The sequence below is a fragment of the Microchirus variegatus genome (assembly GCF_963457635.1).
Source record: "Microchirus variegatus genome assembly, chromosome: 13".
In the NCBI taxonomy this organism is placed as follows: Eukaryota; Metazoa; Chordata; class Actinopteri; order Pleuronectiformes; family Soleidae; genus Microchirus; species Microchirus variegatus.
In genome coordinates, this window is record NC_139814.1 from 22,534,726 (window position 1) to 22,560,846 (window position 26,121).

Consider the following 26,121-nt stretch of genomic DNA (forward strand, 5'->3'; position numbering starts at 1 on the left):
CTAACCCCTAGCAGCCTGTCGCCAAGAGGAAAAGAAAATGCGCTTGTAATTGGAGGGTTGCTCTTTCAAATCCCATTATGAGTCAAGGGCTAAGCAAGGCACCCAATAAGGTTGTCTTAAGACACAATTCTTCTCCTTGGCCTTCGACAAGGTGTGATCTGTTGGTGTTGTGCAGAACTGTTGTTTTCTGGGCTTTTATAGCCTTGTGAATGTGAGATTATGGATTGGATTGGATTGGGGGCCACACGGTTGGTGTAGTGGTTAGCACTCCTTTGCAGCAAGAAGACCCGGGTTTGTGAAAGGTCGGAAAACAAGGGTCTTTCTACATGGACCGTGAGTCATGGGTTTTCTCCTGGTTCTCCGGTTTTCTCCCCCAGTCCAAAAAAAACATGCAGATTTGGGGATTAGGTGAATTGGATACTCTAAACTGACTGTAGTTTGAGAGTGAATGGTTGTTCTATGTGGCCCTGAGATGGACTTGTGAACTGTCCAGGTTGTACCCCTGCCTATCGCCCTATGTCGGCCTAGAAATTTGATGGATAAAGAGATTGCTGCTGGTTGTAATCTTGCCTTGAAATCCGGACAAAAATAGAATAAATGTCACCACCCTCTGTTATAATTAGCTTCAGGTCTCCAATGCAACAATCCAGAGCCAAATGCTGCATTCACTGAGCTGCTGTGCACCGCTGCAGCAGCGGAGCTGTTTTCCACGCAGCAGCACGACACCCCAAATGAGCCGTGTAATGTTCCTCGCCGACTCCGCCGCTCCGACAAGCCTTATGAAAGATGCATGAACGCCACATTGTCAGAGCCTCTGGTGATTCTACATACCTTTATCTAATAAAGCAGCCTTGTTATTATGCTCTCTATATGCTCTTAGGTTACAAACTAAACGCCACGTTTTGTTTTCTCGTATTAGTGTAGGCTGTGTTTTGTTGTAATGCTTCGTAGACTTTCAATTTTCACTTCAGCTCTTATTTGTGTTGCACTAAATCACAATTTACATTATCTCAAGGCACTTTACAGAGTAGGTATTTAGTATTCAGTAAACAGTTGACACAGTTCAGGAAAACATTTGGTGGGGCGGAAAGAAAAAGTCACTTTAACAAGAAAACTCTCTCTAATAGAAGTGCGTGGACTTTGGGTTGGTGGGTGGGATTATTCCAGAAATTTGGAAAGGAGAGTTATCCTTTGTTTACTGCTTCATACATAGTTTGATGGAATACTTGGGGTGGCGTTAAGTGTTGGCGAACTACATTGTGGATCTGTTTCTTGAGAAATGTTCAACCTTCCATGAAGCTCAGCACCATCCAAATGGAGCTCTGAGACAAAGCCGTTTTGGTCAGTCGGTCGTTACATTACCATAAGTTAACCAACATTAACAACTATTGCTCTGATGGCATCTATATATGGACATAAAACCTTCAAAACCACGTGCAAAAGCCAGGGGTTTTAGAAACGATGGGGCGTTTGCTTGCCGAAACATCTGGGTCAAACAAAGAGTAGGCTCATTAAGTAGAGGTTTAATTACCGCATCCTTAAAGGCCCGTGGTACAAAGCCTGTTTTAATAAAGATAAATGAATTAGATCTTTGATAATTAAAGGTACAAAACATGATTAAACAGCTTAGACGGGGTCTGAGAGAGAGGAGCCAGACGAAGAGGACGATACCTCTGAGATCTGTAGGCGAGCAACAAGTCTAAATAAAGATCAGGTGTTTGGGGTTGTTTCATCCGAACAACCAGTCATGGAAGGTAGATAATCTTATTTATAAAGGAGCTCATCACTGCTCAGTGCTCACAGTTAAAGGAATAGACGGCTCAGTGAAGCCGAAGAGGAACCTGTTGTTATTTCTTATTTCCTTCTTTTACAAATCAGCATTGTGGAAGGTTTCCTCGTGTGTTATCAGACTGCTATCACATCCAGCTATTATTATAGCTTCAATGAAGGAATAAGTAGCGCAGATATGGATATAAATGATGAACACGCCGACAGAACAGAACAGGGCGATGGGATGTAAATTGACGACTGAAAGAGCATGAATTGAAAACGTAGAGCGTGCAGTTATCGCAAGTAAGCGATGGCGTATAAATCAGGTTTAAGGAGCTCAAACATTAACTCGTAGAAGTGCTTTTGTGAGAGCGTAAAGGCAGATTTACGCGACAGATTTATAGATGCACTGTGTTCATGTTTCATCTTCACCTGTTGGACCAAAACATCTTCTCTCTGTTGGTTTATTGCCACTGATTATGGATAGATTTGGAATTTACTGACAGGACAACAGAAGTAGGGAAGGATTATCTTATCTGAAAGAGTGTTGGTCTGTGGTTCAGTTGCGTCAAATGTGTCTCGGGAAGCGTGGCGAACATGGCTTTTACATGACAGTTTGTTTTGCTGACGGTTAGGATTTTTCCAATTACTTTACTATGGATAAGTCCTCTCTTCTTTCTTTGAAAATTGAGGTGCACACAGGCCAACACCATGGACCTTAAAAATCCACTCATGTTGTACAGCTGTGTTTTGAAGACAGATCCGAGACACATCTGCTTTCATGCCGTATACCTTCCCCCGGGGGCTGTTAATGACCTCCGGTGACCTCGTGGCAAACACAGACGCGTCTGCTGTCATTTCCACACACGGCTCTTCTTTTGATGATGTTTTGTGCACATCACAGACCACCACAGGCTGTCGACCAGAGTTGAAACACAGCTCGCCCTGACATCAAACCGGGACGGCGACGATGACGAGCAGCAGACGTGTGAAACACGGTTTCCCCACAGGGGATATGGCATGGTACATATTTACAGAATTATGTCATAGAACAGTACAATTTTCTTGTTTCCTCAACAGTATCTTCTAACCTTTCACCCATCTCCATCACCTCACCTGTGTGCACTCACGCTGTGCTACTTTCATCCAAAGATCTCCCACCTGGAAGCAGCATAAGCAGTTGAGAAGCTCCTTTTAAGATCTATATTTATTCCTCCTCCTAGTCTTCACCAGCTCAAGATTTCTTTGGTAAATCAGACCAGGGTTTCCCCCTCGCAGCCCTATTCTAAGATAGTGTAAAACATCACTATACACTCTTAGATATAAGGGTTCCAAAAGGGTTCCTTCTACAAGGGCTGAGGTTCTACCTGGAACCATTTGCTTCTGAAAAAACCCTTTTCAAGGGTTCTTGGTAACACTAATGGTTCCAGTAAGAACCATTTTGATCCACAGAACCCTTTAAAACCTCTTTCCTGAATAAAGGGTTTTAAAAGAGTTCTTGGTGGAACCCTCCAAAAGGGTTCCAGGTGGTACCTTTATCAAATGGTTCTACCTTTAGCCAAAAAGGGTTCTCCTATGAGGACAAGCCAAAGAACCTTATATGGTTCTACTTAGCACAAGAGTGTAGTGGATTAATGTCAGATCTTTTCAGAGGCCTGCATACTGCCTCATCGCATCGCCTCACAACAACGTCAGTGTAAAGCGAGAGCAGCTTTAACTTGTGATGCAAAGTGAAACACAGTGTGTTCCGAAGCTCTCTTGAATACTACACGGGAGATTATCGCCTTTTTCTTGCCACGGACTGAGAATACAAGGGAAGAAATCAAACTCTCGGCGCGTGGGTGATCATTAAACAGCGACGTAAATAATTTAGCGACTTCCAGTAAAACCGTGACAAAAAAAAAAAACGTTTCCATTTATTCCATCAATGTCTAACCTGTCCCGTCTCACACTGTGTACCTGATGGAACGATGTTGTAAAAAAAGGGAAAGATGATGAAACCGTGAGAACGAGAGTGCAATAACAGGCTTAGCTCTATCGGCCAGAGGTGATAGAGTGAATGCATGCCAGTGAGACGGTGAATAACGCAGACCGGGAAGATGCAGAGGGGGTGATGAGTGAGTTTGTGTACAGTCGTATCACTAACGGATCCTCTTTCCCATGAGCCTGCGGGGCCTGACAGTTGTTGTAATGCTGTGAAAGCTCCCAGAAAGGATTGTGTTTCACACTCATGCTGCCTGACAACGTTTGCTGTGGGTTTGGTGAAGTCACTATTTAAAAAAAAATCTGCTGCAGAGATGTGTAATGACCCAGTTTAGGAAGTTTATTCAGCATGAGGAAATTACTGGCATATGAAGCGCTGCTTAGTGTGGTTGTTTTTTGGTGCACCAACCTGAGACTTGGAGGCTCACTGAAACTTATAGTAGAGGAGCCTTTGGTGTGTTCACTTGCTACACTCTTAGAAGTAAAAGTGCTAAATAGAACCATATAAGGTTCTTCAGCTTGTCTTCATAGGAGAACCTTTTGATAAAGGTTCCACCTGGAACTTTTTGGAGGGTTCCACCAATAACCCTTTATTCAGGAAAGAGGTTTTAAAGGGTTCTCTGGATCAAAATGGTTCTTACTGGAACCATTAGTGTTACCAAGAACCCTTGAAGAACCCTTTCTTCTGGAAGGGGATTTTCAGAGGCAAATGGTTCCAGGTTGAACCTCAGCCCTTGTAGAAGGACCCATTTGGAACCCTTAAGATTGTATACACTACCCTTCAAAGATTTGGGTTCACTTAGAAATGTCCTTATTTTTGAAGGAAAATGACTTTTTTTCCAATGAATATAACATTAAATGAATCATAAATACACTCTATACATTGTTAATGTGGTGAACGACTCTAGCCGCAAACCGGTTTTTAATGGAATATGTACATAGGTGTATAGAGGCCCATTTCCAGTGTTCTAATGGTACATTGTGTTTGCTAAGAAGCGTTAGAACCTATTGGATGATTAGAAAACCCTTGAAAACCCTTGTGCAATGATGTTAGCACAGCTGAAAACAGTTTTGCTGGTTCTTTGACGAAAGGGAATGAAACAAAACGCATTATTTCTAATCTTGTCAATGCCTTGACTATATTTTCTATACATTTTGCAACTCTTTTGATGAATAAAAGTGTGACTTTTAGTGGAAAACACAAACAAATTGTATAGGTGACCCCAAACTTTTGAACGGTAGGGTATATCTTCAGAATATGCTCACTGGTTTATCTCTTCGTTAGTCTCTTAAAGAGTTTATGTCAGTTTGCTCACCTCTCGCAGCAGTATCCATCATGAAAATTAACAATTTTACAGCACAACACGCAAGCGTTGTTGATCAACTGGTGCCTTCATCTGTAAATTAAAATCCTTTGTTAAGATTTTCCCAAGACAGAAGCTTACCAAATCACGCAGCAGTAGATCAGCAGCTTTCGTGTCCATCCATGCAAGCTAAAATATTGATCTTTGGTCTTCATTTCCCCCCATAGTGTTCACGTTACCAAGTACTCTTAAGGTCACAGGTTTATCCCCATATCAGGTGATCAGTTAATGGAATGGAAACAGGTGAAACTAGTAAGCGATTAGAGGGTTTTTTAACATCATAACTGAATGATGCTTATGGTGAATGTGGTGGTGAGTGGGTCATTAAGGGCTCTGTTGTAATTAAATGAAGTCAGCTTGCCGTCTTTGTATGAGAATATCCGATATTTAACGGCGGATACCTGACCTTTTCACTATCTCTCTATCGTCGACATGTGTCCGTGATAAAAAATCTGTATGAATACAGCGTGGCCTCCCTGCTGCTGGCACGCATTTTCTGTCCTAAAGCCACTGGTGGGATGCACATCTCATACTGGTTTCCATTATCCTCGCAAATGCCAAGCCCAATCTTCTGTTTGGCACCCGAGGCAAAGTGGGAGGGGAAACCACGCAGGTGGGAGGTGTTGTGTGGGGGGTAGCGCATTGGTTGGTGGTGTCCATAAAGCACAATCCTACCATTGGGGAAGGCGGATCAGTGAAATCATCTCACACAGATTGACATTTTCCTGGGTTTGCGAGCGACACGTGAGATAAGCCTGAAATAACAGCCACAAAGAATAATCTTTAATCTCTCATTATCTCCCCCTGTGGTTGTTAAGTAGAAAAAAAGGCTCCTTTACTTGATTGGTTTGCGTTAAATGCTAAACAAATAGCATGAAAAAATAACTTAAACCTTTAATTTAAAGCTGAAATCAGTCACCACAGGGAACCGACCTGAGACACGGACGCACTGGAAACCATTCGTCGCCAATTAACTAGAGGCTCACCTAATAAAATCAACACCTGCTTCGGTCTTAAGACCATGTTTGCCACTTTATCTCACCGTTCGGCAGCCCCCTTTTTTTTCCAGCTGGAAACTGAAGTGTTTAAACCACTCGCTCACTCACTAACTCCCAGGGAAATACAGGAGCAGCTGGTCCACTGTTGCCTCATTTATCCAGTTTGTGCCATTTAGGTATATCTGAAAGAAGGATTTCAAACAAACAAAAAACACCCCACACACACGGAGACAGCTGTGGTTCAACAACTTCTTTGTGTTGCGGAGTAAAATCACATATTTTCTGTATGGATTTTGGTCTCAGCAGAGGCCACTCTATTCTAGAGGAGAGTAATAAATGTAGTGATGGATGCAAACACTTGGACGTCAGATATATTTTAAGATGTAGCTCGTTCCAAACTCTTCCAGTCTTCTCGTACTTTATTTTCCTCTGACTGGTGAAATTATAATTGTCCATCACTGTACACTACCGTGACAGTTCAGCCACTTAAAGAAAGAGCTCCTCTCTGATGAAATCTGCTTTGCTTTGCTGCTTCTTTTCACTGCGAGACAACCTTTTTCTGAGGGAGGAAAATTAAATTAGTGTCACTTTGTAAAACCAGTGGAGCGGTAACGCGATGTCGAGTGTTTTGCTGTGTTTTTTTTCTCTCTCTCTAAAGTTAGAAAATTAATTTGTCTTGGTTCAGGAGAGCTTACCAGACAAGGTACAAATGTGTCCAACGCTGCTAACGGTGACTCAAGATCCAGACTCAAGACCAGTCTTGGTTATTACTCAGTAGCTTTTTATGTCCTAATAATATGCTTTCTCTCATCATTTCTGCCTGCAAAATAAGTTTTTGTAACCAAAAACCAAAAACCCTTAGAGAAAACATGCTGTGATGTAAAATCACAGCACAAAGGAGTTATGATCCAACTTCAAATGTGCTATTTTGAGACATCAGTCTTTGAAGAGCTTTTATTCAGATTTACTCAATAGACACAAACGTATCAAATGAGGCAGCCGTAAAAGTAGCAGCGTCTGTGTTCCTGCAAGCTAAAAACACTGAGTTTCTGCACGGACTTTGGTGTAGGAGAGTGAACACTTTCCCAGCGTGATCAAAAAAGAACAATGATGTTGCCTATGCATCTTTATCGTCACCAAATAATCTCAATATGTATTTTTAAAGCTCCCATAGAACGGATGTACCAATTAACGCTGTATTTTTGGTGTGTATCTGCGCCATTACCTCGTTTATGAAGCCCTGAAGATTCGAAACAAACGCCGTGTTGTATTGTAATCTCATGGATTGTAATCTGGTTCTGGTTACGTAAACAGCATTTCTCCTGAACAGTGGATCCTCCTGCTCCGGGCACTAGTCCGGGCACATCCGGTTGCGTACATTGAACCGCAGAAGAAAAATAACGTCCGATGTGGAGGTGTTTCACGAGCGAAAGTGTCTTCTGATTCTGGGTCCGACTCCGGGTCAAAGTTGTAAAAGGGACTGCGGCGGGGAGTCGTGACAAAGATTGTTAAAACAATGTTTTGATAATGAGTAGCAGTGCATCCACCGTTCCAGAGGGGGGAGCTGCGCTTCTGAGAGCTGGTGTGCTAATTACGTCACTTCCACGTATTGGCCAATCACAAGACAGTTGGGAAAGCCCTCGCTGGCTGACCAATCACAACACAGTCTGTCTTCTAGGGGTGAGATTTCAGTCTGAAACAGCGCGGCTGACGAGAGCTTCAGTGAGGAGAGATTTCTATCGGCTCGTTTACAGCAACTAGGAGGTTTTTGACCATAAAAACAAGTTAATGCATGTAAGTAGACCTCCATAACTCACATATATGTGTGATAGGACCACTCTATGGGAGCTTTAAGGGTCACAGAATCTGAACTGAAAGTAGCTAATCAAAACATGATGTACTGGTTCTTGAATTTGATGGCGCTGGCTTAATGATCCGTGCAAATAAATCAGTCGTGGTATTGATGGGTCCTTAGTCTTCTGTATGCGAAGCTGTTACTGTTCTACTTAAGTAATACGGTAACTTTTACATTGTAGAGAAATACAATTTTAAACCACTCACTTATCCCCGTCAACTTGTCGTCTTGCTTGTTGACTTTCTGTAGCTCATTTTCGGCTAAGTCTCTCTGTCTTAAGAGGACGCACTGGTCCAGAATGTGTTCATTTGGCTCAGGAACTGAAAGAATACAGTAGTGAATGGCCTTTTCCAAAGGAGAAAAAAACCCACGCTGTGACAGGAAATGTGCAGCAGCTTTAAAAACGTCCTATTTATGCTAATGCATGTTGGCATGATATGTTAAACCTTCATTCAGGTGCACGCAGCCCTTCATTCAGGATTCACCCAGTTTCACTCAGAGCTGGGTGAGCATTATACCCCCCACATCTTAGTTGACCCACTTTCCGTCAACATGCACCTCATTTTAAATCAACCTGGAACATTTTGACCCAGAAACAATTGGCACCAAATGTGACAAAATCAGTGTCATATTTAAATTATTAAAGAATGGAGACAGTTTGTTGGCATTGTAGAATTGAGCCTCCAGAGAAACAGGATTTATTTTTGTGTGTGTAAACAGTGTTGTCTTGCATTGTTAAACAACCAGTTTTAATGACATATTCTTGATAACACTGTTTCTACTTCAAAGAGGTGGAAACTGCGTGGGATATGTCCAAAATGGTTATTTGATGAAAATGTTCAGATGAGTCGATCAATAATAATTGCAATAAATGTAAGATTGATTTTCACTCCGGACTGAACGTTGAAAAACAATGTTGATTTCTTTTTTAGTTTTATCCACAGGTTATTAAACTGCTTTCATTGTGGGATTGCACCTCCCTTGTTCTGAGCTCCTTTCATCAGATGAACACAAGACAGAAACACTTTTTTTTTTCATTCACAACAGATGACCTCAGGCAATCTCTCAATCTCTCTCTGGAATCCTCTGTTGCTGATGCTTTATTGCATTAACAATCTGTTTTTCTTTGTAGTATAAGAAGTTATTTGGTAGTGCTGGACCTGTACGCAGCCCTGTTTTTGGTGAAATTCCTCTGTGATTCTATAGATCTAGATTTGTGAGTCTGCAAACAGAAGTATTGTTCTCTCTCTCACTTGATTTACATTATGCTGAAATCTTATTCTGGAATTAATCATCAGAACATAAGCTGATGCCAGTCAAACACATTCCCACTGATCAAAAAGCCCATTTAATCGTTAAAATCCTTGGTTTTGCATTCCTGATGTTCAGAAAATAACAAGTAGGACCAGTGGGAATGTTTTTAATTAGCATGTACTCCCAGGGTCAAGTGACTCTGCAATGCATGCATGTTTTTATCGACTCGTGAACTCTGATTAAGTACAAAAGACCAGGGTAAACAAACACGTTCCTTTCCGTTGTTTTCATCAGTTTTTGGCAACTGATGCAAATTCCTACCTGACTTCAATGAAGTGCGGCTGTTAGCATGACTGTTTGTCGCCAACGTTGCTTTTTTACAACTTGTGACAAACACTCACACGTTCGGATTAAGACGCAACAGTGGCGTCTCACTTAGCACTGAGAAGAAATAGGGATTGATGTTAAAATAAAGAAAACGGGAAACGTACACTCTTAGAAATAAGGGTTCCAAAACTGTCCTTCTACAAGGGCTGAGGTTCTACCTGGAACCATTTGCTTCTGAAAAACCCTTTCCTGAAGAAGGGTTCTTGGTAACACTAATGGTTCCTGTAAGAACCATTTTGATCCAGAGAACCCTTTAAAAACCCTTTCCTGAATAAAGGGTTTTAAAGGGGTTCTTGGTGGAACCTTTATAAAAAGGTTCTACCTGGAGCCATAAAGGGTTCTCCTATCAGGACAAGCTGAAGAGTGTAGCAGATAAATGCTGTTAATTGCCCCTTTTCCTTGGCTACACCTGCTAATGTTAGCGTGAAAGACGGCCGTAATGTATGAAGCTGGAGTTGTTCGCCTGTGCAAACCCATGTAATATCTGTCTCTCCGCGGTGTCACGGTGATGTTACCGATGGAGGCAGGGCGTGGTTCGATGTGTGTCATGCCTCCTGGAGCTTTAGCCCAGTTGGCACCGTGCCGTCGATGTCTCTTCCTCTGTTCTCAGTGGGCAGGAGGTGATGTAGGCCAGCGTGAGCGCAACCCCCGTCCTCCTCCTCCTTTAGCTCCTTCACTCTCGTACTCTCACCCCCGCAGATAACCGTGTCATTCGCTGGCATGTTCATAAATTATGGTGAACACCTGCGTGGAGCAGAGACAACACTGCCTGCCCAGGAATTAATCATTTTTATGGCTGTAAAGCCTACTAGCCTCTTTAGAGAGCTGTATGTGAATGTGGACCCCAGCACAGATGGCCACTTAGCTTAGTAGCAAAACCTTTTTTGTGCTTTTTGTCCTTTTATGCACAAGTAAACTGTGGGTTAGATTTGGAAAAAACTCTTGCTTGGATGAGCATTTTCACAGGTAAAACTGACCTTTGTTTACATAAGGCTTGTAATTGCACCAGATGTAGCTAAACTTGTGTCAGTGTTAGCTGTATTGCTTAAATGGGCGTTTAAAATGCTAGCACAATATTTATCTTTCAAGTGGTGTAAAGAAGAGTCCAGTTAGCAATGCTAACACTTATGGTTAGCCTTTTTTTAACATTTAATCACCAAGTTTGTCCATCTGGATTTACCATTGTCAAAACTAGTTACCCGTTTGTTGTTATAGATGTCTACAATTCCAGTTTCAGAATTCTACAATGTCATTATGACTATGACAATTCAACTAAATTCTGACTATATGAAACTTATATCTAAAAAGGACAGATGCATTCAATTGAGGATAATTAAAGATATCTTGACCATGAATTATGACTAGTCATAAAGGCATTATAGATATCTGAAACTGGAATTAGAGATATCTACAGTTCAGTTGCTGATATCCGCAACTTATCTATAATGGCTAACCCGAGACACATGAATGGCCAAAGTTACATAATTTTGACAAAGATATCTAAAACTGTAGTCTTGTGTAGTAAGAATGACATTACAGATGTAGTAGTAGTGAATGTCTATTTAATATTAAAACTGCTTGCCATAAACACTTGTCGCAAGGCTAATGTTGCTAATTGGCTATTAGAAGTAGTGACGTTTTGTCTATTTCTCCTTGAGCTTCTGTTTTTATGTTTTCTTGTGGATAATGACATTTTTGACAACTAAGCTTTTGTGTGGACAGCCACTTCTGTGAATACACAGCTGTCTCTTGTGTCTGCTGCAGTTTCCTGCCACCGCCATTGATCTGGTATTGATCCAATGCGTCCTCCTACAGCTGTATGCTAATGCCATTAGCTTCCTCTGTTGACATTTTCATTGCTGTATCTCGGGCTCCATTGAGTGAAACCATAAAACAGTGTTTAATCGAGCCTCTGACTTGTGGTCGACATTAAGAGCTCTTTTTTTCCTGCTCCGTGGATAATCTCGCTAAGTGACAAAGTCGATGCATTCATTCGGTGTAATGCAATGGAGGCTTGTGTCCATGTCTCCAGATGATGGACCGTCCTTTTTTCGCTGCATAGAGCAGCTCAGAGTTAAAACACGCTATTAATGCTTTATTAATCAGGATTAATGCGCTAACACTGAGAGGTCTAAATAATATATGAAACCGTTCCTTTAAAAATTAAAGTTTCACATTTTTTTATTTTCCAGTTAAATTCAGCAGTTTCCCCATATCTCGCCCTGCAGAGGTTCCCAGGATTATATCACAGTGTAGGTCTAATAATTATTTTCTACACTCTTCCTCACGTCAGCTCATTTTTCTCCTGCTCATGAGCTCCTCGAGTCCCCGGTCTTTCCTGCCTCTGCCTTGCTCTGCTAACACGGGGTTTTGTGCTGGAAGCTGGTGTTTGCCGAGACCTTTAATTGCATTCTCATAAATCCAGCGGAAGTGCAGTCGCTACTGACATGGAGTGATTTAAGAGTGTTTATTTGTCGTGACATTATTATTGCACTCGGAAGCACTAACGTACTCCGCGTGGGGAGGAAGTAGATTTCTTTTTGACGGCGCTGTGCTTTGAAACGGTTTGATGCGAGGCTGACCATGAAATGTCAACTGTTTGAGGACATACTTTTCATGTTTATCTCTTCTTTATGAACCTCCTGTCACAGGAAAACATATGCATTTTCAAGATAAACTACTTCAGCATGACATAAGCTTCCATTGAGTCACATTCAACAAAGTTAGCAGATGTCTCTGGACTTTAACTTGGAAAAACTCTCTTCCTAAGCCTTCAGCTGAAGAACCTTGAACTGTTGAAAGGCCTTGCAAGGTCTTGTATTGTTCTCTCCTTGACCGCTCTGTTGTCTTTCTCTTCACAGGTCCATGGGGTCGTTGTATGGGGAATGAGTGTGGTCCTGGAGGCAGCCAGAGCCGGGCGGTATGGTGCGCACATTCTGAAGGCTGGACTACCCTGCACACCAACTGCAATCAAACAGAGCGTCCGGAAAACCAGCAGAGCTGCTTCAGAGTATGCGACTGGCACAAAGAGCTGTACGACTGGCAGCTGGGAGCCTGGAACCAGTGTGTCCCGGTGTCGATGCGCGGCGCTGGAGTGCAGCGCCCCGCCGTGTGCACCCGCGGGGACGAGGGCATCCAGACGCGTGAGGTGGGCTGTGTCCAGAAAGCAAATGGTGAGCCCGCAGAGGACGCAATCTGCGAGTACTTTGAGCCTAAACCGCGCCTGGAGCAGGCCTGTCTCATACCCTGTCCTCGGGACTGTGTAGTGTCAGAATTCAGCCTGTGGACTTCCTGTTCAAAAACCTGTGGTATGGGCTTACAGAACCGGATCCGTTTCATATTGGCTCCGCCACTGTTTGGCGGGTCGGCGTGCCCGAACCTGACTGAATTTCAGACATGCCAACTTGGTCTATGTGAGGGAGAGGAGGGCCTATACAGCCTCAGGGTGGGGCCTTGGGGGCCCTGCAGCGTTCCACTGCCGAGGCAAGCCAGACAAGCTAGCAGACCGCAAAGAGATAGTGACACACCAGCCGGAGAAAGTGACAAACCAGCCAGAGAAAGTGACAAACCAGCCAGAGAAAGTGACAAACCAGCCAGAGAAAGTGACAAACCACCCAGAGAAAGTGACAAACCTACCAGAGAAAGTGACAAACCTACCAGAGAAAGTGACAAACCTACCAGAGGTGGTGACAAACCTACCAGAGAAAGTGACAAACCTACCAGAGAAAGTGACAAACCTACCAGAGTAAGTGATAAACCTACCAGAGAAAGTGACACACCTTCCAGAGTAAGTGAAAAACCTAGCAGAGAAAGTGACAAACCAGCTAGAGAAAGTGACAAACCTACCAGAGAAAGTGACAAACCAGCTAGAGAAAGTGACAAACCTACCAGAGAAAGTGAAAAACCAGCTAGAGAAAGTGACAAACCTACCAGAGAAAGTGACAAACCTACCAGAGTAAGTGAAAAACCTAGCAGAGAAAGTGACAAACCAGCTAGAGAAAGTGACAAACCTACCAGAGAAAGTGACAAACCAGCTAGAGAAAGTGAAAAACCTAGCAGAGAAAGTGACAAACCAGCCAGAGAAAGTGACAAACTTTCTAAAGAGGGAGACAAACAGTCAAGAGGGACCGATAAACCATCCAGAGGTGGTGATAAACAGTCCAAAGAGAGTGTCCCACAGACTGGTGAGGCTGACAAACAATCAAAGCGAGTGGAAAAGCGGACCAGAAGGAGAGAAAGACGGCGAAAAAATGGAGACAAATGGTCCAAAGAGGGCGTTAAAGTGCCCAGGGACGGCGACAGACCATCAAGACTCAACAGAAAACTCAGCAGAGCAAACAAGAAACCAGACAGGCCGTCCCGACAGGCAGACAGGCCCAGGCGACAGAAAAAGGTTAAAAACAAGGAAAAGAGAGAGAAGATACGAGAGAAAGTCAGAGGAAGGTTAAGGGAGAAGGGCAAGTCGAAGGACCCCGAGACGAGAGAACTTATCAAGAAGAAGAGGAACAGGAACCGACAGAACCGCGTCGGAGGGAAGTCCTGGGACCTGCAGGTCGGCTACCAGACCAGAGAAGTGGCTTGTGTCCACAAGAACGGGAACATCGAAGCTCTTGGGTAAGACCATCTGAAATTCCTCACAGCTTATTGTTAGCATTTTTGTTTGTATGCTTACCCTTTGATCCTCAGTGGCTACTCCAGATAATAATTTAGTTTCAGGATTTTAAGCTCCAGTATGTAACATTTAGGAGGTTCTTTTTGCAGAAATTGAATATACTCCCCATAGGTACGGTTGTATAAGTGCATAATATTGTCTACACTTTGCCACAAGTAAAGCCAACCTCCTATTATGGTATTCACAGATATTGTAGGAAGAAAGTTTTGTCATAAAACTTTAAAAGTGTTGTCTGTCAACAACCTCTCGACAAAACCCAATGACAGAGCACATGTAGCTTGTTTGTGGACTGTCAGAGTGCTGCATGTTCCTATTGAACGCACCATCTATGACACTCGCCGGTTTCAAGTGTCACAGTTTATAACACTCGGCCGTTCTTTATGTGTCATGAAGCCTTGGAGGCTTTCAGTTTTATCTCTCGCTCGCTAAATGAAAATCGTTCCAAAAATGCTGCACGAAGAAGAGTATAATTAGTGGCCCGTGTCTGGTTTTTATAATGCCACGGTGCAGGGACACAGTTATAATGCCAAAGGTTGTGAGGGAAAATTGCAGTCAGCTTCAATTAGCGATTGCTCCACGTCATTTTTTTCTGCTTATTCTGCCTCTTCACTGTACATAAAGCTTCTCCCAGCTCGACGCATTAAGTCCACCCCAAACGTGGTACGGTCTCGTCTCTCCTCCAGTGAGGTCAATGTCCACGAGGTGTCTGAGAGCCATGTTCTTTGTAGGGGATGAATGGCCTCATTCTGTCCGTCTCTGGCTGGAATAGAGGCCACTGAGCAGGCTCTATGACTTCTTATCGTGGTGTGCATTTGCTTTCAGAGCCTGGGAGAAGGTTAACAGTGATACATCGATAAAAACGCCTACTAAAGTATGACTTTTTTGTCAAATTTTGGGCGACATAGTTAAGTATTATTATTATTATTAATTATTATTAGAATAATACTAATGTATGATGTTTTTTTGTCAAATTTTGGACGACATACTATATTATGACTTTTTTGTCAAATTTTGGACAAAATTATTTTGTTCACTTTTTTGTCAAATTTTGGACGACATACTAACCTATGACTTTTTTGTCAAACTTTGGACGATACTAAATTATGACTTTTTTGTCAAATTTTGGCCCACATAAAATATGACTTTTTGTCAAATTTTGGACAAAATTCTTTTTTTTACTTTTTTGTCAAATTTTGGACAATATAATACAGTATGACTTTTTGTCCAATTTTGCACGACATACTACAGTATGACTTTTTTGTCATACTAAAGTATGACTTGAAATGTTGCATTTGCATTATCCACACAGACAGTATGACATATAAAAAGTGGTCCTTCATGTAGTTAAATGATCAGACCTGAATAAGGGAGCGTTTGTGTGTATACAGCAGCACAGAGGCGGGTGGGGACATGAAGCATTTATCCCGTCAAACTGCCAAAAGACTCAGTTTATTCTGCTGTAACTTTTCCTGCGTACGTCTTTGTGTTTTCACTCATTCTTCAGCATTGTGTGAACCCCTTTGACAGTGTTGTGAATGTAAGCGGCATACAGTATTTAGGCATCCTTTAACTTTGAATGAATGACAGAAATATATAGAGAAAAATACCCAAAAGGCGGGGAGACAATTTTTGGGATGAATTCCTCTCAGAAGTTCAAGGGGAAAACAAAATGAACAGTTGAGACTAAAGATCAAGCGGAAGCAGCAGCTAAGAGAAGCAGTGTGTTGTTATCCCAAACGGCCAATCAGCCGCTACAAAAACACACAAAGAGAGAAAACCCATTGTCCCTCTACTCCACAGCAATCCCATCATCACACAAAGCCACGGCACTGTGAAGCTGCTGCTGCTGCTGCTGCTGCTGCTGCTGAAAACACAGATAACAAATTGTTTGGGTTTGTTGACGAGCAACTTTCAAGCCACGTTTATCACATCGGGCTGAGTCAGACAAAGAGAATCTGCAGGAGCGACAGCTGGATTTCTGTAGACCCTTTGTCATCCCTGCACTATACTTGTATTATAGCTGCACTCTTATCAGTCAAACAACAAAGGAGAAAAACAAATAAGTCTCTGGCTTTTTCCTTTTTCTGTCTCTCTCTCTTTAATAATCATATTCTATATCTGTCAGGCAGGTTGTTGGCATCCCGACTACAAAAAAAACAAAACTTGAAGACCCAAATGACTCTAATGGTATCGTTGTGTTTGCTTCCACAGCCTGTGCTCTCAGGAGACGCTGCCGGTGACCTTCCATGCCTGCGTCTTGACCAAAGACTGCGACGTGACGGAATGGTCCGACTGGTCAGCTTGCTCCAAGGAGTGCCACGACCCCGCGGGGCCCGAGGGCGAACGCACTCGCACCAGAAAAGTGAGCCAGTTTCCGATCGGCGGAGGAGCAGATTGTCCGGAGCTGGAGGAGAAGGAGCCCTGCAGCCCTCAGGGAGACGCCGTGCCACCCTGCATTGTGTGAGTACACTACGGGGCGCAACTCAGGTGCAAAAAGGGAAGAAATACACTACCGTTCAAAAGTTTGGGGTCACCTATACACATTTTTGTTGTGTTTTCCATTAAAAGTCACACTTTTATTCATCAAAAGAGTTGCAAAATGACTAGAAAATAATGATTTTTATTCGAAATAATAAATTTGCCCTTTCGTCAAATAACAAGCAAATCTGTTTTCAGCTGTGCTAACATCATTGCACAAGGGTTTTCAAGGGTTTTCTAATCATCCAGTAGCCTTCTAACGCCATTAGCAAACACAATGTGCAGCTAGAATAGTTGTTTACCACATTAACAATGTATAGAGTGTATTTCTGATTCATTTAATGTTATAATTATGGAAAAAATAGCTTTTCTTTCAAAAATAAGGACATTTCTAAGTGACCACAAACCTTTTAACAGTAACTTATGTCTTTGGATTAAATAAAAGCTGTACAATTTTGACTTAAATCAAATTTCTACCTACTCTCATAATTAGTCTCTTAAAATTTCCAATTGACTGCACAAAAAATTTAAATTTTTCTTCATTTACTTAGTAATTAGCTCTTTTTTGCATGTTAAAACACTTAACCAATGTCGAGTTCCCGCCGATTTAGAGAAAAATCATGACGAAAACGCTTTCATTACCATAACTAACCATGCAGGAAGGCTGAAGGGCTGCTGTTCCACGATTCAAAATAAATGCAGCCGCCATAGTCCTTGAAATCACCGAGTAGTTTGAGTGTAACACATAAACCTGACATATCTCTGGATTGAAACCATACTTAAGAAAGAAAGTAAAACTGTTATGGTTATAATTATTATGATCATTATTTCGTAAATGAGGTTTTCTGACCCCTCTGGTAGAGGATCTATAATTTCTGATTTTAGCATCAAGAGAAACAGGAAATCAATGCCCATCTGTGTGAAGAGAAGCAGCAACTCCTGTCCACACACTGCAAAACAGTCTCTGTTTGAGTTGACCCCATATGGGCAACCAAGATGCAACGCTTTCCCAGGGGCCTCGTTGTCCCTGCAGCAGTTCTGATGGAGAGAGAGAAAGAAACAGAGAGACCTCACTCATGAATATGGAGCCTTTCATTGGCCGAACCTCAAATGAATTCCATTATCAGCAGAGATGGAGACAGAGGTTTATATTTTCTGACCTCGGGGGTGGAAACCACAAAGCTTTATGGCTGAAGCAGACGACTGATGCCATTTTCAGTAACCACACACACAAGACCCTGTATACACTACCCTTCAAAGGTTTGGGGTCACTTAGAAATGACCTTATTTTTGAAGGAAGAGCAATTATTTTTCAATGAATATAACATTAAATGAATCGGAAATACACTCTATACATTGTTAATGTGGTAAACGACTATTCTAGCTGCAAACGTCTGCTTTTTAATGGAATATGTCCATAGGTGTATAGAGGCCCATTTCCAGTGTTCTAATGGTACATTGTGTTTGCTAATGGTGTTAGAAGCTATTGGATGATTAGAAAACCCTTGAAAACCCTTCTGCAATGATGTTAGCACAGCTGAAAACAGTTTTGCTGGTTCTTTGACGAAAGCAGAATTATTATTTTGAATAAAAATCATTACTTCTAAATGTGTCAATGTCTTTACTATATTTTCTATTCATTTTGCAACTCTTTTGATGAATAAAAGTGTGACTTTTAATGGAAAAACACCAAAAAATTGTATAGGTGAACCCAAACTTTTGAACGCCAGTGCTGGGCACTAGGTTAACGCGCGTTAACGCATGACGCGTTTCCATGACGACTGACCGGAAAAAGACGCGCGTGACGTAATGTTTACGTGCCGCGACACCGGAGTCCAGGCAACGTTTACCAGTTAGCTCCGTTAGCTGCATTAGCTCGTTTAGCGCCGTTAGCGTGCGCCTACAGTCGAACTGGATCGGTCTGTTTATTAAAGGAATAGAGCAGCACTACAAATAACCAGCGTACCTGTGTACCGCATATGTGTGCCTCTGTTTTTAAAATTTTAATCATTTTAACAATCGGGAGTCACGTAAACATGACGTCACGCGGGTCTTTTTCCGGTCATGGAAACGTGCCGTGCGTTAACGTGCGTTTACGTTGACGGCGTTAACTGCATTAACTAGTATGAACACAATTAACAACCTCCACGACGTCTTAGAGAGCACTCCGAGTACAATCACACAAAAAGTTTATCAAACAATAATATTGCTATTTAATGCCTACAAAAAACATATATGTTTGTTATTCATGGCAAACGCTATCGATTATACAAAATCATTGAAATTTGAAATGCATACAGATGTTCGCTAACCCGAGAAGCGCCGCATCCGTCAAGTGCGACATTGATTTGGTTACAAACTTAATCTGTGTTTGGCCAGGGAGCAGGAAATGAAACCCGATATCCATCGATCCGACTGCGCCGGCTTCACATGTTGCCCCCCCCGCCGCCCCCCACCACGGTCAATATGAAGTGTGTGTTTGGACCTGACCGTCAAACCAATAGTCAATAGTCTTTTTCTAGTCTTTTTTTTTTTTTTTTTTTACGGCACCAATTTGTAAAGCCATTGATGCCTCTGTAATAACACTGTGTGTCTCTGGCACGCTGTCGCATGGTCACAGCTTGTTTTCAGTGTGAATCACCGTTAATACGTAATAAAAAAAAGGCCAACTAATGTGACAAAAACTGATTTAAAACTGCTCATCATTTCACAATTGGGTATTTGTCCTCTGTCTGTGATTAGCTATTCTGGTCACGCACCATAGCTGCACTGCAGGGGGAGAGAACAAAACATAATAGAGAGTGTCATGTTCTTAAGAGATTTATCTGGTCTTAAAGTGAAAATTAAATGTTAAGGTTAAGAATCACAGAGATTATGGTGCAGAGAAACAACCCCTGAAAGCTGACACAGAAACAACTGCCTTTATATATGAAAAAAAAAGGATTATTATGTAGAAGTATATCAATAAAAAAGGAAATGGTTTAAAAGAGCAACCAATTACCTGAAGGAACCACTGTCACCATGTGATGCAATGGTGAGTTTGACTCATTTAACTGTGGTACACTCTTAGAAATAAAAGTGCTAAGTTGAACCATATAAGGTTATTTGGCTTGTCCTCATAGGAGAACCCTTTTTGGCTCCAGGTAGAACCTTTTTGTTAATGGTTCCACCAAGAACCCTTTTAAAACCCTTCATTGTGGAAAGGGGTTTTAAAGGGTTCTCTGGATCAAATGGTTCTTACTGGAACCATTAGTGTTACCAAGAACTCTTGAAAAAACCTATTTCTTCGGGAAAGGTTTTTTTTTTAGAAGCAAATGGTTCCAGGTAGAACCTCAGCCCTTGTAGAAGGACCCTTTTGGAACCCTTATTTCTAAGAGTGTATCTCAGGAAGGGTGATGCTGATCCACTGCACATTCATAACTGATCATATGTCACTCAGTGTGCTTTATTGGCGATGCAGCAAGGTGTGAACTCCCCCCCCCCCCCCCCCCTTGTTTTTTTGGCCCTCAGTTACAGCTGGAAGACGACCGAGTGGACAGAGTGCAGGGTGGACGTGCTGCTGAGCCAGCAGGACCGTCGACGCGGCAACCAGACGGGGCTGTGCGGAGGTGGCATCCAGACGCGGGAAGTCTACTGCGTCCACAGCATCGCTGAGACGCCGCCCAACCTCGGCGCTCTGAGGAGCAAGGAAGGTAATTTTCTTTCTCGTCGCCATCTGTTTGATTCGATCCGTAAACCAATGTGAAAAATAGATATTTTAGACAGCAGAAGTTTCCTTCGTCTTCGGGGTTCACTTTAAAAACCTCTAGCACCTGCATCTGCTGCTGCATCTGTTGGTGGGTTTTCACGCACAGACTTTTGGGACACGAGTCCAGTTCGGTGACCTTGCCTTTCACACCATTTAGATGAGCGGGCGATGTGGCAGGCAGAAGAGGCCTCACAGTAGATGGAACAGTAACTGTAACACTGTGGGACTTCCATGCTGCCTTCACTTTGCCAGGAGGAGAAAAAAAAAAAGGCTCTCCAAATGGTGTCGCTTTGGCTATGAAGTGACGCCATCTGGGAGTGTTTTCCTCACTCACCAGGTCGATATGATTTGGCAACGCACACACACACGATATTTTCCATACATACAAAGTAAGATACAGTGCCTTAAAATATAATTTAGTTCACCAATTGCTGTAATGACTAATTACTCACTTTTTAATCCAACAACAGTTGCTTATTATTAACTTTACTCATATTGTATTTGAGATTATATCACAATTATCAAATGTAGGCTGTATAAAAAAATACAATAGTCTCCAGGTCTGGAAAGTAAGGCCAATTCAGAAGTGAAAACTGTATTTTCTTGAACAGACACCAGAAGGCGACTCTACTGGTTATTCTCAATTATTTGGGTTTCCATCCGCAGCCACACGGTTGGTGTAATGGTTAGCACTCTTGCTAACCAACTGGGTTTGAGCCCCAGTAGGTTAGCTAGAGTGCTAACCACTACACCAACGTCCACCCTAAACAGCCATTAGTAGGCGACTCTACTAGTTATTTGCTATTATGACGGTTGGTGTAGGGGTTAGCGCTCTAACCGGGGCTTAAACCCTAACCAGGGCTCGAACCCGGTTGGTTAGCAAGAGTGGAAAGGAACAAAGGGCTTTCTGCATGCAGTTTGCATGTTCTCCCTGTGTGCGTGAGGGTTTTCTCTGGGTTCTCCAGCTTCCTCCCATATGGGGATTAGTTAAATTGACCACAGGTGAGAGTGAATGGTTGTTTGTCTCAGCTGAGTGTGGCACAGCACCCCTCGCGACCCTCGTGTGGAGGATAAAGTGGTCGGAAATGGATGGATGAATGGGTTTCCATCAGTGTTGCATAACAGTTTTCACAGTTTTGAGACGTGGAAAAGTAGGCAAATTGATAAAGGTGAAGTGTTAGCCTTTATTTAACCAGGTAAAAACCCAAATATTAGATTAGAAACAGTTTACAGGGATAGTAAACAATGCTTCGACTAACCCTCATCGCTACAATATCCTCTCCCTTTCTTTACCGGCCACATGTGTTAAATGTTCAAGCATCTGTATATGAATATATATGCATGAAATATAAGATTTCATGTAAATTCGGTGTCATTACTGAGAGCACTTGCCGCCGACACAATAACTCCCAGTCTGTCTGGCTCTGAGAGACTCAGCTGGCGTCTGCTGCGAGGAAAATTATTCAGTTTCAGACGCTCGCGCAATCATCTTTAAGCCGCGCGATTTTCCCCCCCATACATATATTGTGAGTATGAGATAGGAAATGGCCTCTGTCGGCGTGCTAACACTGTGATTGTCATGGAGAGTGTTTTCTGGCTGGAAGCAGGGGCCACGTTAATGAAGGTATTATGACAATAACTGGATTTGGCTGTAAGGCGTGTGACTAACAAAGAGAAGAGGAATCTGTGAGGAGGCATCACATCCTCCTCCTCCTCCTCTTTCCACCCTGCTCCTGTCTTTGTCGTACAGTAGTATCATGTATAATTCCAGCTGCCCTCTTAGCTTGGATGATGTAAATGAGAGCTTTTATGCGTCCCACATGTTCATTTGCACATGGTTTATGTGGCTGTTTGCGCCGCAGAGAGATATCTGATTTGATTCTGTGTCCGTGTAAATGTCATCTGATTGCTCGGACGCAGTCGAATATGTGGTCTGCTAAATCCCCCATATCTTATGAAGCCCTTTTTTTTTACAAATCGCTCAGCAGTAGCTCCAATAACTAACTGGAATAAGCTCAGATTGACATGCTGTAGATACTCATTTACTGCCAGTATTGCTTGGCCACATTTGTTATCGTATTCTAGACGTGTCCCAGACTTGAAGAGCTGTGTTTCAGGTTCAGTTGCATCTCTATGAAACATAGATCCACGATACCAATAACATCACGATGCGACAGTTCTGTGATCATCAATGTATTGCAAGACAATCATATAGCGATACTACGCGATATCTGTCAAACCGAAGAAAACAAAACGCTTAACGTAAGGCGTTAAAAGTGCAGGATTTCTCACGACGTAGAGAACAAAGTGCATATAAGCTAAATATTGAACATGGATCGGACATCGCTTTACGTAGTTTTCACCATTATCCCCTTGTCTTCTTCGGCCCAAGTTTTTCCTCATTCATTTGAACAGCGCCGCCGTGAGGAGACATGAAATAGCGACGCCTTGCGACTGAAATTAGCAGGGAGTGTTTTACGTTATTTGCCTTTATTTTAGTCCTGGGCGCCTTAACGTGCGTTAATGGTGTCAATGTTAACGCACGTTAACGCATGTCGCGTTTCCATGACGACTGACCGGAAAAGGACCCGCGTGACGTCATGTTTACGTGACTCCGGATTGTTAAAACGAGTCTCTAAAGTAACGCTAAACTTTAAAAACAGAGGCACACATACGCAGTACACAGGTACGCTGGTTATTTGTAGCGCTGCTCTTTTCGTTTAATAAACAGACTGCTCCAGTTCGACTGTAGGCGCGCTAACAGCGCTAAAGGAGCTAATGCAGTTAACGGAGCTAACTGGACTCAAACATGATGTCACGCGAGTCTTTTTCTGGTCAATCGTCATGCCTTAACGCGTGTTAATGTGCGTTAACGTGCCCAGCATTACTTTATTTGTGAATTTAATTGTCAATATTTGCACTCACAAATCGATTATCGTACGAGGAGGAAGAACGATTGATCCCAACGAACTACAATACGCACAAAAAGAAAACTGGACATTATTAGGGCGAGGAAAAACAATTGACCTAATAATGTCATGAGAGCAGTTGAATGATTTTGCCTTTGTCTTTGAGAGTCAGCAGATGTGTGTGTGTGTGTGTGTGTGTGAGGAGGAAGGAGGATACTTCCACTTTGCACTCAGCTCCTGAATGCTCGTCTGATGGTGTAATTGCTCTTATCAAGGACACGGGAACTGTATCACTTTCTGGTTTTCGAAAGTCCGAGAATCCGAGCGGGTGATTTCATTGTGACGAGTAGAGGAAATCCATAGCCCAATTACTCCTGGTGTAATTTTATCATTTTTTTGCTTTCAAGGATGATCTATCCTTTATCTCTCTCACACACACACCCACACCACTATGGGTCCCAGGAGCTCCTACCAGCCTGGACTCCTGCTTGGTTCTCATAAAATCATACTCACAAAGAGAGGGACCTTTTATTACAGACACAGTGAGCTCATGTTTCAGAACCAAAATGATTAGCCTTTACACGTCTGCAGACATGAATATCAAAACATAGGAAACGGGTTATGATGATAACTCAACCCAACATTTTGTTCGCCCAGCCTTGAATTTACTCAGTCCTGCACTTCTGCAGTCACTCCCGTTTTTATGATGCTGCTTTTATGTTTTTTTTTTGATGCTCACAAGACGCTTCTTTATTCTTCTTCTTCTTGGTTAAAAATGTTATCACCAGTATCTCGGTTTAAGATGAAGAAGTTGGATATAAATGTGAACAATGGGACATGCACAGTTTTCCGTTGTTTGCCTTCATTTTCCTCCGCCTGGTGCTGATCATTACGACACTTTGGGGAGCCAACAGTGACATGCTATAAAACAGCTGCGCCACTGTGATGACTTCAATCCTCAGCTGGAAATGAGCTGGGAGTTAGATTATTGATGGCGGTTGGCATGTGGCGGTACAGGGCGGCGGCCTCGGAGGTTCCTTAATTTGGAGGTTGGAGGAAAAGCACAGGGAAAACTCGACCATCTGGCAACAGAGTTACCTGAGCAAGGTCAGCGTCTGTGTGTGTGTGTGTGTGTGCTGATTTCCATTAATCAGCCTTTGTTATGGCTGTGGAGAGCTGCTCAGGCGGTACAAGGCGGGACGAGAACAAAGAGGCTTTTGTCCTCTAAAAGAAGGGAAGAAGCCTCACGATGATCAGAGGAAGTGTGTGTTTCTTTAGTTGTCTGTGGCGGCACGTGGTGTTTGTAAGCTCTTAATTAAGCACCTGTTTAAACATCTGTTTACTATGGTAGGAAAATCTGTCTCACCAGTAAAAAAAAAAAAAAAAGCCTTGGGAATTCTTGGACTGAGGAATTTCACATTCGAATCGGGAATTTAAATTGCCAGAAGCAGACAGTACTGTCTGCCAACACAGTAATGGTGTGTATTTTGGATTAATGTTGGTTCACTTACTCCCAGAATCAATCCTTGGCTATCCTTGGTATCCTTGGTATTCTTGGTATTCTTGGTATCCTTGGTATCCTTGGTATCCTTGGTATCCTTGGTATCCTTGGTATCCTTGGTATTCTTGGTATTCTTGGTATCCTTGGCATTCTTGGTATCCTTGGCATTCTTGGTGTTGAATTAGATTTTTGAACACAAATTTGGTGTAGCAAATTAAGCATGCATAATATGTATTATATAAACTTTACATTTTTAATTCAGAGGGGAAAGTGTAGCTCCTCCATTTCAGGGATTGACCACCACACCATCTACTGTCTGTAGAAAACACATAAGTAATACTCTTTACCCTTATTTATCCAGGTAAGACACACTGAGAACCAATACTGACTTACAATGACGACCTGGGCAAGAGGCAGCACAACAAGGGGGAACATAAACAGCACAAAAAAAACATTATTAAACAATTCATAACAGTCACGTGTTGAATAAAAATGGTTAAAAGCAGGTGCAACACTCACTAAGTCAGGGGTTCAGGAAGTACTGTACACTCTTAGAAATAAGGGTTCCAAAAGGGTCCTTCTACAAGGGCTGAGGTTCTACCTGGAACCATTTGCTTTTGAAAAACCCTTTTCTGAAGGAAGGGTTTTTTAAGGGTTCTTGGTAACACTAATGGTTCCAGTAAAAACCATTTTGATCCAGAGAACCCTTTAAAACCCCTTTCCTGAATAAAGGATTTTAAAGGGGTTCTTGGTGAAACCCCTTAAAAAGGGTTCTCCTATGAGGACAAGCCGAAGAACCTTATATGGTTCTACTTTTATTTTTACTTTAATGTCTAAGAGTGTAGAAAATGCAAAAAAAAAAAAAGATGATGTTGATGATGAACTTTGGTTTGAACAAAAACCTTGTCTGTTAAGAGACCACTGGATGCTAATAAAATGATGAGATGTAATGAAAATTCTACTTTATAATAATTATCCTCCTGGCGAAACGTTAGCGCTCTCATTCTGTAGGAATCCATGAGCCCCACGAGTGCCATCACACCCCCCAAAATCCCAAAAGCAATAACATAAGCAACATTTTATTGTTCTGTACATACGAACACAAAGGTCTACACCAACATTTTAAACATACAGAACAGTATTTTTGACACATCACTTGCTCTCGCGTCGGGTCCCGAAGGTCGCGGCCGCGTGTTCACGCG

At 42.4% G+C, this 26,121-nt stretch overlaps 1 protein-coding gene across 1 annotated transcript in view; it reads left to right on the forward strand.

The window, feature by feature from the left end:
- The window catches only part of thsd7aa (thrombospondin, type I, domain containing 7Aa), a gene marked incomplete at both ends in the record, with an annotated part of 121,432 nt that overhangs the window by 51,383 nt on the left and 43,928 nt on the right, over positions 1–26,121 (forward strand). The window contains 4 exons of the mRNA XM_083899579.1: positions 12,473–13,297; positions 13,883–14,225; positions 16,495–16,743; positions 20,272–20,453. Coding sequence (XP_083755705.1) covers positions 12,473–13,297; positions 13,883–14,225; positions 16,495–16,743; positions 20,272–20,453 — 1,599 coding nt within the window. The remainder of the gene's footprint in view (positions 1–12,472; positions 13,298–13,882; positions 14,226–16,494; positions 16,744–20,271; positions 20,454–26,121) is intronic.